This window comes from Buceros rhinoceros, unplaced genomic scaffold (assembly GCF_000710305.1).
Source record: "Buceros rhinoceros silvestris isolate BGI_N320 unplaced genomic scaffold, ASM71030v1 scaffold1439, whole genome shotgun sequence".
Lineage (NCBI taxonomy): Eukaryota > Metazoa > Chordata > Aves > Bucerotiformes > Bucerotidae > Buceros > Buceros rhinoceros.
The window spans coordinates 1-12,774 of record NW_010431881.1 but is presented as its reverse complement, the minus strand read 5'-3'; the positions used below and the strand labels follow the sequence as shown (position 1 = coordinate 12,774).

The 12,774-nt window shown below is 43.6% G+C and overlaps 1 protein-coding gene across 1 annotated transcript in view; it reads left to right on the top strand.

Moving 5' to 3' along the window:
- The window catches only part of ZMYM2 (zinc finger, MYM-type 2), a 61,376-nt gene extending 48,859 nt beyond the window's left edge, over nucleotides 1–12,517 (top strand). Inside the window, exons 11-20 of the mRNA XM_010143551.1 lie at nucleotides 897–931; nucleotides 2,623–2,752; nucleotides 2,917–3,032; nucleotides 3,862–4,033; nucleotides 4,182–4,289; nucleotides 6,208–6,302; nucleotides 7,063–7,231; nucleotides 7,898–8,049; nucleotides 11,001–11,115; nucleotides 12,192–12,517. Of these exons, the coding sequence (XP_010141853.1) occupies nucleotides 897–931; nucleotides 2,623–2,752; nucleotides 2,917–3,032; nucleotides 3,862–4,033; nucleotides 4,182–4,289; nucleotides 6,208–6,302; nucleotides 7,063–7,231; nucleotides 7,898–8,049; nucleotides 11,001–11,115; nucleotides 12,192–12,517 (1,418 nt within the window). The remainder of the gene's footprint in view (nucleotides 1–896; nucleotides 932–2,622; nucleotides 2,753–2,916; nucleotides 3,033–3,861; nucleotides 4,034–4,181; nucleotides 4,290–6,207; nucleotides 6,303–7,062; nucleotides 7,232–7,897; nucleotides 8,050–11,000; nucleotides 11,116–12,191) is intronic.
- Nucleotides 12,518–12,774: the final 257 nt, after the last annotated feature.

The window sequence follows — 12,774 nt, the reverse complement described above, 5'->3', positions numbered from 1 at the left end:
GGTGCCCGGTAACGGTGATCTAGGGTCGGGCGGGCTGGGGAGCCGCTAAATGGCAATCAAGATGCTTCCGTTAAATGAAAAATTTAAAGCTGCATGAATTATTGATTTGTTGAAATATACTGTGTTAGAGATTACCCTTTTTATTTCAGCATCAGAGGCGGCGTTGTGCTGCTTGCTATTTTTTAGCCTAGCTCTTTATTTTATTGCTTTTTCAAGAGCTGAACCGTTGTCAGGTAGTCAGACAGTTTTGTGATCACATTTTATAAAATAAATCTTCTTTTCAGGTTAAGCGTAATTTTAGTGTCATGTCTTTGTGGGGACAGAAAATGTTTTCCTCTTTCATTGTGCTCCAGTTCGGTATTACCTGCTCTGTGGAAGCACTTCTTTTCCAAATGTGTTTTGGTCTCAGAGAACAGATAAATGCACTAGGAATGAAAAAAAAAAAAAAAAATCAAATGGAATTAAAAGGAAATAAAGAAATGGAAATTAATGAGAATGGAGTGAATGTAATGTTTTCCTCTTAGCTAGATACTTTGCCTTGTTTTTTCTGTTAGCAATGTCGATTTGCTGGTGGGGACTGTGAATGCATGTTTACGTGGTTTAAATGCAAGTCAGGTGAGGTTCAGTTAAATCAGCTTTTCAACTAATGTAATTAGAGCAGCACAACTTCTCCGTACGGTCATTTTCCTATTTGAACACTGACATTTTCTGAAAGAGCCTCTATTCACACCTGGGTGGAGCAGTGATGCAGTGAGGAGTTCTCACCTGCGAGACAGTACTGGTCGGTGCTGTTAGCGTTATCCTCATCGTGGATGGTGTCTGAATCGCTTACGGAAATTTGCTTAGATTCTGCAAATCGGGGAAAAAATTCTAAAAATGTTTTCTTACATTTTTAGATCAGAGCTGTCAAACCCCCCGATCAAAAATCACAGTAAGTACATATATTTAACACGTTCACGATGTAATTCGGTGGGTTTAAAATGTGAGAACCTGGTGGCTCAAAGGGGTGCTAATGGAAAAGAGTAAAAACAGCGTCTTTGATACTAAGCTAAAGTTGTGGAATTTTTTAGTCTTTTTCACATCAGTAGTTGAAATTAAATCTTTAAATGTCTTCTCAATGTCTTCTGGGAAACCAAGTTACCAGCCGTGCCTTTCACACCTGTAGCGCGTGAAAGCGGTGCTTAAAACTTAGTCCACAAACTCCGTGAACATACTCACGTTTTGCGACTGATGAGGTGTAGTTATTGAGTAGAGAAAAAGAAGATAATTTCGCTGATTAGTTAGAATATTAAGGTTGCATCTCACCGTTGAAAGGCTGAAAATAAAGCTTCAGATCTTAAATTATCATTCTGAAGAGTAGAGTAATTGGTGCCGAAGGTCTGATTGACTCCGCAGCCGGTGGCAGAGCAGGGGAGCGTAACCTCCTGCGGGATCGCAGTCTGGGAGGGTGGGATCGTGAGCGGAGCAGCAGCCTTCATGCTGAGCTGTACTTCTTGTCGGCTTGTCAAAAGTATTATTAATAATTGTTTTCCCGGTTAGCTTAGTGTATTTTGTTTGAAACTGTGTTTTATCTGGCTCGTGGAAGATCTCAGAAGTGCCTATTTTTACGTGGGGGAAGAAAAATGGCTCAATTTTTTAATGCAAATAGGCTTCTGTAAGGTAAATCTTAGATGGAAGTGAAAGTATTTTGATGGCATTATAAAATATATTAATGAAAACCACAGAAAATAAGATCGCTTGGGTAACTAGAGACATCAGACAAGCTAAGTGTCAGGTTAAAAACATCTAATATTTCATGTTAGACAGCTTCCCATGCTGTTAATTCGGTCCGTAAACTTTAGAGGTCATTTGTGGAACAGTATTTTATATTTATTTTAGAAAGTGTGTGCTGCTGTCCCGTGACTTGACTTTCTTTCCATATCGAAAAGGATTTGTGGGGCTGGTCATACTACACACGACCGAGTAAAAGGGACGGTCAGTACCTTAAATCGGGTTCTAAAACAGGGGCTAGGAGACAAAACCGTGTCTGGAAGATGCTTTTTTTTTACCCTTTGACTCTAAGGATGTAGTTGGAGCATTATGGGATGTTCCCAAGTATTTGTGGTCACTATTGTAGGGCCACCAGGGGGAGCTCGCAGTTCATACGTGAGGTACTGAAGGGTAGAGGTAATACTTAATTTAGAAATACTTCTCTGAAAAAAAAATGTGATCTTAGGATTGTAGCATTACTAAAAGTTAGGCCTTGAGCCAGGATTTTGTTATGCTACTTACAGTGAATTGTTTTTACAGCTGAAATTAAAGTTACTAAAGAGCTTAAATTGCACTTTCATTTAAACAAGAACGTAAAACATCTCAAGAGTGTCTTAAATTTAAAATTAAAAAAAAAAAAGAGCCAGAAGTTAACCAAAGTTGTTGTAGCCCTGACTGAGAAAAACTCAAGAGTTACATTCCTGGCAGTGGCAGCTGGTTACTAGAAGTTAAAGAATAATCGTTGGTGCTGCTGTGAGCTTCCTCTTCAGTATCTCGTGTATGAAATGTATCAACTGAGAGATGAAATCACGAGCTCTGCGTTGAAATCAGTGCGGTGCAACAGCACGTTCTCTCTTGCTCGCTTGCCTGTAGGGCTCCGCACCACCACCTTCTCCAACGCCGAACAGGGAGATGAAGAACAAGGCAGTTCTCTGCAAGCCCCTGACCATGACGAAAGCCACGTACTGTAAACCTCACATGCAGACTAAGTCTTGTCAGACAGGTAACTCCCGAGCTGCGCTGGAGCTGCTCATTTCTTCATTGCAGATTTCTTTGTTACCGTCTTGGAACATATTGCAAGTATTCTGATTTTTTTCCCTAAACTGCAGGTGTAAAATATACTTTAGTGCCTGGCAGTGTTTGCCTTTTTCTTCTTTCTTTTAATAGAAGCTGATTGGAAAAAAGAGTATGTCCCAGTGCCTATCCCCGTACCTGTCTATGTTCCGGTGCCTATGAATATGTACAGTCAGAACGTTCCTGTTCCCACAACGATTCCTGTTCCTGTAAGTGAGGCTTCAGCTTCATTTTTTATCGGGCATCCATTCACGTGTGTGTGTGGGACCGCGTTGTGGTGGTGACTCTCCTCGTCCTGGTCCACCTAAACAGTGCGGCAGCATCCGGCAAGTCCTTATGGAAAAAACTTTAGAAATCTGACAGTGGCACTGAATGTCCCGATGGTTCCTTAGGACCTGTCTGCCCGCTGTCAGAGCGAAGATCCGGGGCTGCTGAACATTGTAGGAACAATTCCGAGTGACAGTTGCTGAACAAGCATTAAACAGCAAGTTTTGTTCTGGTAATGGGGAAACGGAGAGGTTGTGTTTGGGGAGGGATGGCAGAGCGGTATACACAGCAGGAAGAAGAGCAAAAAAAAACCCCAGATAGCAGAAGAAAATCACTCTTAAGTTAAATTTTTTTATCAGTTGTGCAAGAAATCCAAGTGGTGGGGAAAAAACCTGAATTCCTAAAATTCCATGTTTGACGAGCAAGCCACTAAACCAGGATGCTGACTGGTCCAATCTGTTAGCCTGAAGTTATAGTCAGGCAGGCTCAAAGCTCCAAAGTCCTTTCTGTCCTTACTTAGACTCACTATGTTTTGCCATATTTAAATTTTTGCTTCCTTTCCTGCGTTCTCTTCTGTTCTCGATCGTTTACATTGAATTTTTTAACCCGTCAGCATTTTTTCTCAGCCACACTGAAGGGATGTGTTTCTACTCTGTATTAACTCTGTCTTTTGGCAGAGTTTGGTTCTCAGTTGACTGCTGTTGATGCTTTGTTGCAGCATATTTTTTATTAGTTTCTTTTCTAATGATCTCTTCCTCCCTGTCTTCATAGGTGCCAGTTCCAGTTTTCTTACCCACTTCTCTGGATAGCAGTGAGAAAATCTTTGCAGCAATAGAAGAGCTGAGGGGGAAAGTGCCCTCAAATCCCCTGGAGACTGAGCTGCTGACCTTGTCGGGGATGGTACCTGAACGGGATGGAAAAGCAGAAGCTTCTGATGTGGCCAGTGAGTTTCTTACTGAGTTCTTGGCTCTTCGGAGTGTGGTTCATGTGTGGATACGTGTGAATCAAGAGCAGGGTTGGCTAAATCTGCCCTGTTTTGACTAATCCATGTGGTGGTTAAAATAAGAAGTTTTTCCTTTTTTTTGAAACAGGTGTTGTAGTTGAGTCAAGTCTACTAAACGCAGAAACAGAGACACGGATAAGCTTGCCCGATGTTCCATATGAGCCAGACCTTGATATCGAAATAGACTTTCCAAGAGGTATTTTTTTCTCCCATTTAAAAAAAAAAAATAATCATGGAATAGACATTATGGGTAACCGTTGTACTTTGTTTCATCATCCTTTCAGAGGAGCTTTATTTGATTGCAAGATCCACTTGATTTTTAGGTAACACTTTGCCATGCCTTTGCAAGACTGGGGACTTCTGAATTCGTTGCTCCATCTTTCCAAATGCAGTATTTGAAACAGAATGGAGTGAGCAGGGGGGGATTAACCTTTCTCAAATGAACTTGCTGCATCGCTTGGTTTTGGACATGGATTTAGGAAAGCTCTTTTGAAGGCTCAGAGTCGCAGCTGGTATGTGTCATGGAAAACAATACTGAATGCGTTCTCAGTCACCAGGTATTGCCGTGGGAAATGGTGGTTTAGGGCAGAAATGACAGAAGGGCGAATTTCCCACTCGAGTTTGCTGGAAATCGGTGAGCTGGTGTGGTGCACGTCACTTGTGTTACCTTTTAGTATCTGGTAACGTCCATACCTCTATTCGAATCGTGAATTTGAAACGTTATGTGAATTAGCAAGAAAATCACTGCTTTGAGATGCTGAAAGAAGGTCTTGGTTTTCTGTGTTACAATTTCTACCACTCTGCAGAACGCAGGCAACAGCGTCTGTTTCCTTACGCCACGTCCTAACCCAGCCAAGATCCAGGGAATCTCCTGGCTGTAGCTACAGTCTCCCTTGACGTAGTTTCTCTTGGACATAAAACTCTCACGCTTGTGCTTCCACTGGCCAGCTCCTGTATCTGATTTAGTATCTTCTGTATCTTCTGCCTTGTGCTGTGGATACCTGCCCTGGATGCCCAGACTGGATTTCTCAGTTTGCCCTATGTCTCATTTAAAGATCAAGTCTAGGGGTCAGCCTGACCTTACTCTTAGGAAGTTCATTAGCCAGGTGCATGCTAGATTTTTAGATTTCTAAGTGTGGCGTGGTACGTGAGAAGGAAGGCGATGGAAGGACAAAAATAATCAAAGTGGAATAGTAAACAGCAGCGATTTGTGATAGATACCAGTTACACTGAAGCGCTCCTGAGATACGGTGTTGGTGGTAGCAGGAGAAGGACTGGTGTTTAGTCTGGGGCAGAGTTCTTAGGGCTTTTTGTGCGAGTGCTGTGTCATCTGGACCGATTTGAATGGTGCCTTCGGTGGGAAGGAGGAGAAATCAGGCTAGCAGACGCGCATTCGCTTTGGAATGCACTTTTGTTTGATGGCTAAATGAGAGATGATCCATCTTCAGTAAAGTAAATAAAGGTGGAAGCTGCACCGTTAAATCCATTCATACGTTGCCTCATTCCATCGTGTGGCCAGAAAAAGTCCTTCATCCTCTCCCTGAAATGTGGAGGAAATCATATTTTGATGTATTGCCATATATCTCTTTACTGATATTACTGTCATATCCATCGTGAGACCAGTTTCTCTGAAAGAATGTTTGACTCTTAGTGTTTTTATCAAAGTATGATGTGCTCTATAAAATGTAAAACCTGACTAGAAATTATGGAAATACCTGAACAAAAGGGCACATAGTTAATTTGTACTTTTTCCACTCATAGCTGCTCATCTCACCACGACTTAAACTCCTTCATACGGAGGACTGCCCAGGCAGGAGAAATTGTGTAAGGCTCCGTCGTGCGAAATGCAGCCTTGGTGACTGGGGAGAGTGCTTGAAAATGTTGAGCACTGTTTCCTTTCTGATTTAGTTGGAAACAAACACTTTCATCCCTTTGCCTTGTTTTCAGAATAAGCGCAGGTTTATTTCCTCTGACCGAGATCCAGTCTTGGATAATGTTTCTGTGTGTCCTTTTGGGGACCTGATGTAATGCACACTGATAAAGTTTGTTGGTTTTTTCAAGCCAATGTTATTCAAAAGATGTTTAGAAATAAGTTTCTATTACTGTATTTTCAGCAACTGAGGAGCTTGATACAGAAAATGAGTTTTTGTTACCTCCTGTGTTTGGGGAAGAATACGAGGAACAGCCAAGGCCTCGGTCCAAAAAGAAGGTAATTTTGATGCTATTTTTGCTATAACATCTCCTATGTAAAATAGTTCAAGAATCCATTTTTATTGGCTTGTAATTTTCCCATATTTTATTCACAGTCAAATCCTCTGTTTAGACATCGCACATGAATTAGCCATAATCTTTTATTTAGAAGGAATCTAGCAGGAAATAGAGTTTCTGTCGCTTGGCGCGAAGCTGAAATATTTTGTTGCAATAAGCGCAGGAGATGTCACAGCTTTAAAAAACCAGCCAACTTCTAATAAAACTTTCTCAGAATAAAGGTGTATTTCCAGTTTTCAATTTTGAGCCTCAACTGCTGGTATTTTCCACGGGGTCTTACCCACGTACCCACTGCTGGCCCTGCTTTAATTTGGGACCAGTGCTGGCTTTTCCGTTAACGGGTTCAGTTGAGCCTAACAGTTGCTTTGTAGCACCGTTACCTTCCTGCGCAGTAACGCGATGAAAACCTAGAATACACCCAATTGTTTGCTGCATCGCGTGTTTGTTGCTTAATACGATATAACCAATCAGCAGCTCCATCATCAAAAATAATTCCGTTTGTGTCAGGAACTGGTGTGAAAGGTGAATTAGAAATGTCTGTCCGCTTAAGGAAATACTGTCCTTAGAAGGACGTTCAACACAGAAACTCCTACTGAAGGAAGCACGTACTTCGGTTTTAACCTGGCCTGCAGCTTGCCCAGCGTCGGTGTTACTTCTGCGAGCGGCTGTCGGCAGTGTTAACCGCTGTGATTTGATGGCAGGGGGTGAAGAGGAAAGCGGTGTCAGAGTACCAGGCTCACGACGACAGCTCTGACAACTCGGAGTGTAGTTTCCCATTCAAATACGCCTATGGTGTAAACGCCTGGAAGCACTGGGTGAAGTCTCGTTGTGTCGATGAAGATCTGCCAGAATTAGAGGAACTGAAACCAAGTAAGTATTTCCAAAAATCTGCCATCCGGATCCTTACTTGGTAGGGAGAATTGCTGTCGTCTTCTGATTTTCAGCTGAGATTTTTAATAGACATTTTCACGTGTCCCTAATGTTTCCACAGCAACTGGGGTTACTTTACTGCGGAGTTGCCAAACTTTTTTATTTTCTTTTCCCTGCTTGGTTCAAAATGCTGGGTCTCACACTTCTCATGCAAGCCAGGACAGCACCTTCCTGGCTTTCCTGGCTTTCCTGACTTTCCGTGAACATGTTGATTTTTCTGTTTGCATCCTGCGTTTCCTCATATTCTGTCTGACCGGGGAGTTCATACCTTTTCTGTTGGATGGTTGGAAACTGCCGTTTCCCCTGAAGGTCTCCCTCTGCAGCACTGTCTTCACTGCAGCATCTTGGGCCACTCCATGTCATCCTCAGCTGTGCATGACAGTACATTCATCAGTGGTTGACGCTGCATTTGGTTAACCAGGCTTTCCTCTGGTAGCCTGCTTTATTTTAATACATTGGGACTACCTAGAACATTTAGTCTTGTTCATTGGTTAGTGGAGAGGACATCAAGCCGGTTGTCTGCTTTCCGCTCCAAAAATACCCCGTCCCACTCTCACCATGTGATAATTCTGTTGTATAACATGGCATTTTTTCTCTCTTTTACAGCAAAGTCTGTGAAATTAAAGGAAGATCTATTATCACACACTTCAGCTGAGTTAAACTATGGGTTGACACATTTTGTCAATGAAATTCGAAGGCCAAATGGAGAGAACTATGCACCTGACAGCATCTATTATCTGTGTCTTGGGATTCAGGAGGTTAGTGGAGGCTGCAGAGATGGGAAGTGGAGCTGCTGGTTTGACTGTAACACATTTCAGTGGGAGAGTGGAGATAATGTGGATTTATCGGCTGGGAGCTATTCTTCATGTAATGGCTGTGACCCGGAACGCAGAGAGGCTGCTCCGTAAATCACGGTGTAGAAAGCTGTCTGCAGAGAAAATGAGCTTGCACACCCATCCTGAAACCTCGGATGCAGACTGGTGTATTGCAATAATTTGAAGCTTCTTGCTTAAAGCAAGGAATTGGCCGTCTAGAATGACAGCGTTTCTCCAAATGCTGTGCCTCGTTTTGTTTGCTAAAGACGGCTTAATGTAAAAACACTTCGCTAATTCTGTCACTTAGCAGGACTGCGGGAAACCCTGCTGCATCGACTACCTTACACACCCCCCGCCCCCAAATTGTGTTTTGAAGATAAAGGGAGACGGCTGAGGTGTGTGAAGGCAATACCATCTCACTCGTTAGGAAAGCTCTTGCACAGCTTATCTTTTAAGCAGAGGGTGTCTTGGTACATAAGGCAAATCATTACATAAAATAAGCCGGGTTCAGAGCTGAGAACAGAACAGAAAATTGCATTCGAATTCGAAGGCAGTTACAAATGCATGTGATACGGGAAGCAAGCTGCTCGCAGACTGCACAGTCCGGCTCAAACTGTTTCATGGTTAAGGCAGAGGGCTTGAATCAAATAGGTTTTTTAATCAAAACCTGTTAAAAATAAATAGCACCCCCGCTAATTCCTCTGTATGACGAGCACACATGATCAGGGGTTGAGGTGGTGTCTGTAACCATGGCTGAAACGTGAGCAGCGGCTGTTCGTTGTGTGGCGTTGTAGTCGATAGCGCTACAAGGCACGTTCTGCTTCCGCACTCGCGTGGTGTACTGCCTCTCTGGATCTTAAATCAAAAATCCGCGTATCAGGCTGATAAACAGTCACAGGGTGTGGGGGGGGTGCTGGTAAAATGGAGCTCAGCTGATACTTTTTCACCTTCCTCTTTGTGCCTTTGATGTTGTCTATTTTGTCTACTGTGATAGTTCCTCAGAACCAAAGTTTGTGTGGCACAACAGGATTATCCTGAGCCTGTTACCATGCGTGACACTGAACCATCAGAGGAACCTGGTCAAGGGTTGCAGCCAGCGTCTGTGTGCTAATGGTAGATTGTGTGTGTGTGGGGGGTGTTACCCCTCTGAAGAAGCAGATTGAAAGACGTTAGTGGAACACTAAATGTGATGTAGTTGTTGGAAAGTGCAACAAAACTCCGTTCCCTTCTAGTATTTTCTTGGTCCTTCTTCCCACTCGACAACCCCGACGTGGGTACTCCTCAAAGAGAATAAATGGTTCGCTACTGCATAGAAGGTGTTGGCTCTGATTAACTCAGAAAGGGCTCAGAGGAGATGAAATGATGCCACTTACGGATAAAGCTGTGCCAAAGATTATCAATATTTTGCTAACTTAGAGTCTAAGCTTTTCTTAGAGAATGTGGCAGCTGTAGGTTAGAAAAATCGCTTTCCCCCTCCACCAGAATCGTTGCACTCACTGTGGCTCAGGTGGGAGCTTTCCTCGTGGGTGTAATACAGCTTGAGCACAGGGGACATGCTCGGGAGCCTTCAAGTCTTAAAATAACTTTTTTTCTTAAAGGAAACACTTGGGAAATCTGTTCCAGCAAACTGGGCCCTGAGTTAAATTGTAGGTTTTCTCAGTTCAGGTTTATTTGCAGCCGAAATTGTTCTGAGTCCAGGCAGAAATGGTTCAGTGATGGGTTTGATAACTCTGAAGTACCAGTCCTGGAAAATACCACGTTGCTGCATGGTCAGACGGGAATCTAGTGGGGAGGGTTCATCTAGAAGGAGGTGTTAGCCTGCCTTGCTCCCCTGCCACATTGTGGCCTTCATTCCTTGTCCCAGTGCAGATCGGGGTGGGTTGGGTTTTTTTTTGGAGGGGGGCGAAGGTTTGGGTGGTGTTTGGTTTTTAGCGTGTGTGGTAATAGGGTTGTTTGAGAAAAATTCCGGCTGATGGAGCTTGGCAGATGTTTGCCTGAAGGTGCTGCGGGCGGTGATTCATCCGTTCTCCACTGAGGGACTGAGCGGCGTGTGCGGTTCCTTCCCGTTCACCGCGGTTTTGGTAGAAGGCGCCTCAGATGGAAACTGCTTACGTTAATCTCGCCCCCGCTAGAGCCTGTAGGTAGCAGAGCACAGTGTAACATGTGGAAATGACGGTTTGCGGGTGCGCTCCGAGTGTCGTGTGGCAGGGGAGACCGCAGCGCGACCTCATGGTCCTGTAGCCTCTGCGGTGCTGATGGCCCAGGGGACCTCACGGGTTTCTACTGGGGGTGCCAGGGTTTAGCCGGACACTTCTGAGCCAGGAAACAGAAATATTTTTAGCTGAATTCTCACAGGCTGGTGTGGGACTTGGTTTTGAACCAGATTTCAATCTATTTCAGTTTCACTGGGAGAGTGAGCTCAAAGAGAAAGAAAATCCACAGAGGAAAAACAAGCAGGGCACAGAGGGGCAAACCCCACGAAGCTCATAGGAAGCTGGATTGTCCGATTCAGAATTGTTTTATAAAATCAAAACTGATACACGTAGAAACAACCACATTTGGGGGAATACTGTGCTTTGAAGACTTAGTTAAAAATATTGTATAAAATAGTTATGTAAATGAAGGCGTGTTGGAAGCTTCCGGGAAGTGTATTGATTTAGGAGAAAACAGTTGGAGCTGTAATTAAACTATGATTTGTATCCAGCTACAAATTTACAACATACATTGTATTGGAGGTGACTTTTAACTGATAAATATTGGATAAGTCTCATTGCTTTATATTTAGATACTATTTTTTTAATAAAAGTGCAAGCATGGTACTGAAAAAGAGCACTATACCACGGGATTTGTTCTAATCTGGAATTGTAACTATAGTGTCTCTCTCTTTTCTGTAGTATTTATATGGAAGTAATCGAAAAGACAACATATTTATTGATCCAATCTACCAGACGTTTGAACAGGAATTAAATAAAATCCTTAGAAGCTGGCAGCCAAGCATACTTCCAGATGGTAATTTTCTTTTTGGTCATGTATGTTTTGCATCTCTTAATAGTTCTGTATTTTTACGTGTATATACACACACACGTACATCGATACATACAAACACCGTAAGTGTTGTGATGGGAGTTGGTTGAAAATCATACAGGTATTATCTAAGAGCTGAGTTAAGACCGTACCTGTTCCTGTTGTCTCGTTTCCTGGTAATCCATGCTGCAGGAGGTGGTTTTGCCACCACCCATTATTCTTAAATTTTATGGTAGAAAGTCAGAATAAGCAGCTGCTCTTCAACCTGTACTTTTGATGTGAGCTGGATTTATTTTTTTCCCATTTTTTTCGCAGATGGGAAGCGGGCAGGCAGGCGCTGGGATGGGTGTGGGCGGGGTGAGGAGCTCCACGTTTTAGTTTTTCTCAGCTGGATTGGGAGGTCTCTCTGCTATGAGCTTTCCGCTCAGGAGGATCATCAGTTCCTGGAGAAAAAATGAGTTTTCCCCAGCAGATCTGATGGTGCTGAACTGCAGGATCCACTGTTCTCCCGTCTTTCTCACAACCCTCTCGTGAATGAGGGCTTGTCCTTATCAGCCCCTTTCCTCCCTCTCCCTGACGTTGGCTTTTCTCTGTATAGGTCCCTCCCTATGTCCCGGCACGGTCCAGGAGAGCTTTCCGAGGGAGGCATCCGTTAGTAACAAAAAAGAAGAAGGTGTAGCTGTTAGGAGGCTTTGCTGGAGCCGAATAAAAGGAACTCAAAAATACGCTTTTTCTGAAGGGGTTGGGATTAGCCCCTTGAACATTTGTTTTTATGTGCTAAGATGAGGGAGTTTTTGTCATAAAGTAAGCGGTGCTGCTGTAATGAAACAGAAACGTGTTCTGTGTGAAATTGCCCATACTGGTATTTCTCCTCCTAGAACAGTGAGTTCCTGTGTCTTTAAGAGGTGGAGGGGGGGGGACATATAATTAAATATGCCTATTAGAGGCATCTGTTATGAGAATTTTGTTAAATTTTACAGGAAACAGAAACTTGATTCTTTTGTACCTGGACAGTTCACAGGCTAACGCGCTCTATTTTCTCTAATATTCTTTTTTTGAAGGATCGATATTCTCTCGAGTTGAAGAGGATTACCTTTGGAGGATTAAACAGTTAGGATCACATTCACCGGTTGCTCTTCTGAATACTCTGTTCTACTTCAACACTAAATATTTTGGCCTGAAAACAGTGGAGCAGCACTTAAGACTTTCTTTTGGCACTGTTTTTAGACAGTGGAAGAAAAATCCTCTAACGATGGAAAGCAAAGCTTGCCTTCGGTATCAAGTGTCTTCCCTGTGCAGAGCTGATAGCGAAGGTACTACGGCAGTTCCAAAATACGTATTGCAGGAGCCTCCACACTGCTCCTGGGAGGGGCTCCTGGAGATTTAAGCGGAGCGTGTGGTCCACGGAGTCTCTAGTGTCTCTGCGTTAAATGATCCCTTTGAGCCCCCTGGTTTCCTCTGACCCCCCTGGTTTCCTCTGAGCGCCCCAGTTTCCTCTGAGCCCCCTGGTTTCTCTGACCCCCCCTGGTTTCCTCTGACCCCCCCTGGTTTCCTTTGACCCCCCTGGTTTCCTTTGACCCCCCTCATTTCCTCTGACCCACCCCCGGTTTCCTCTGACCCCCCCCGGTTTCTTCTGAGCCCCCT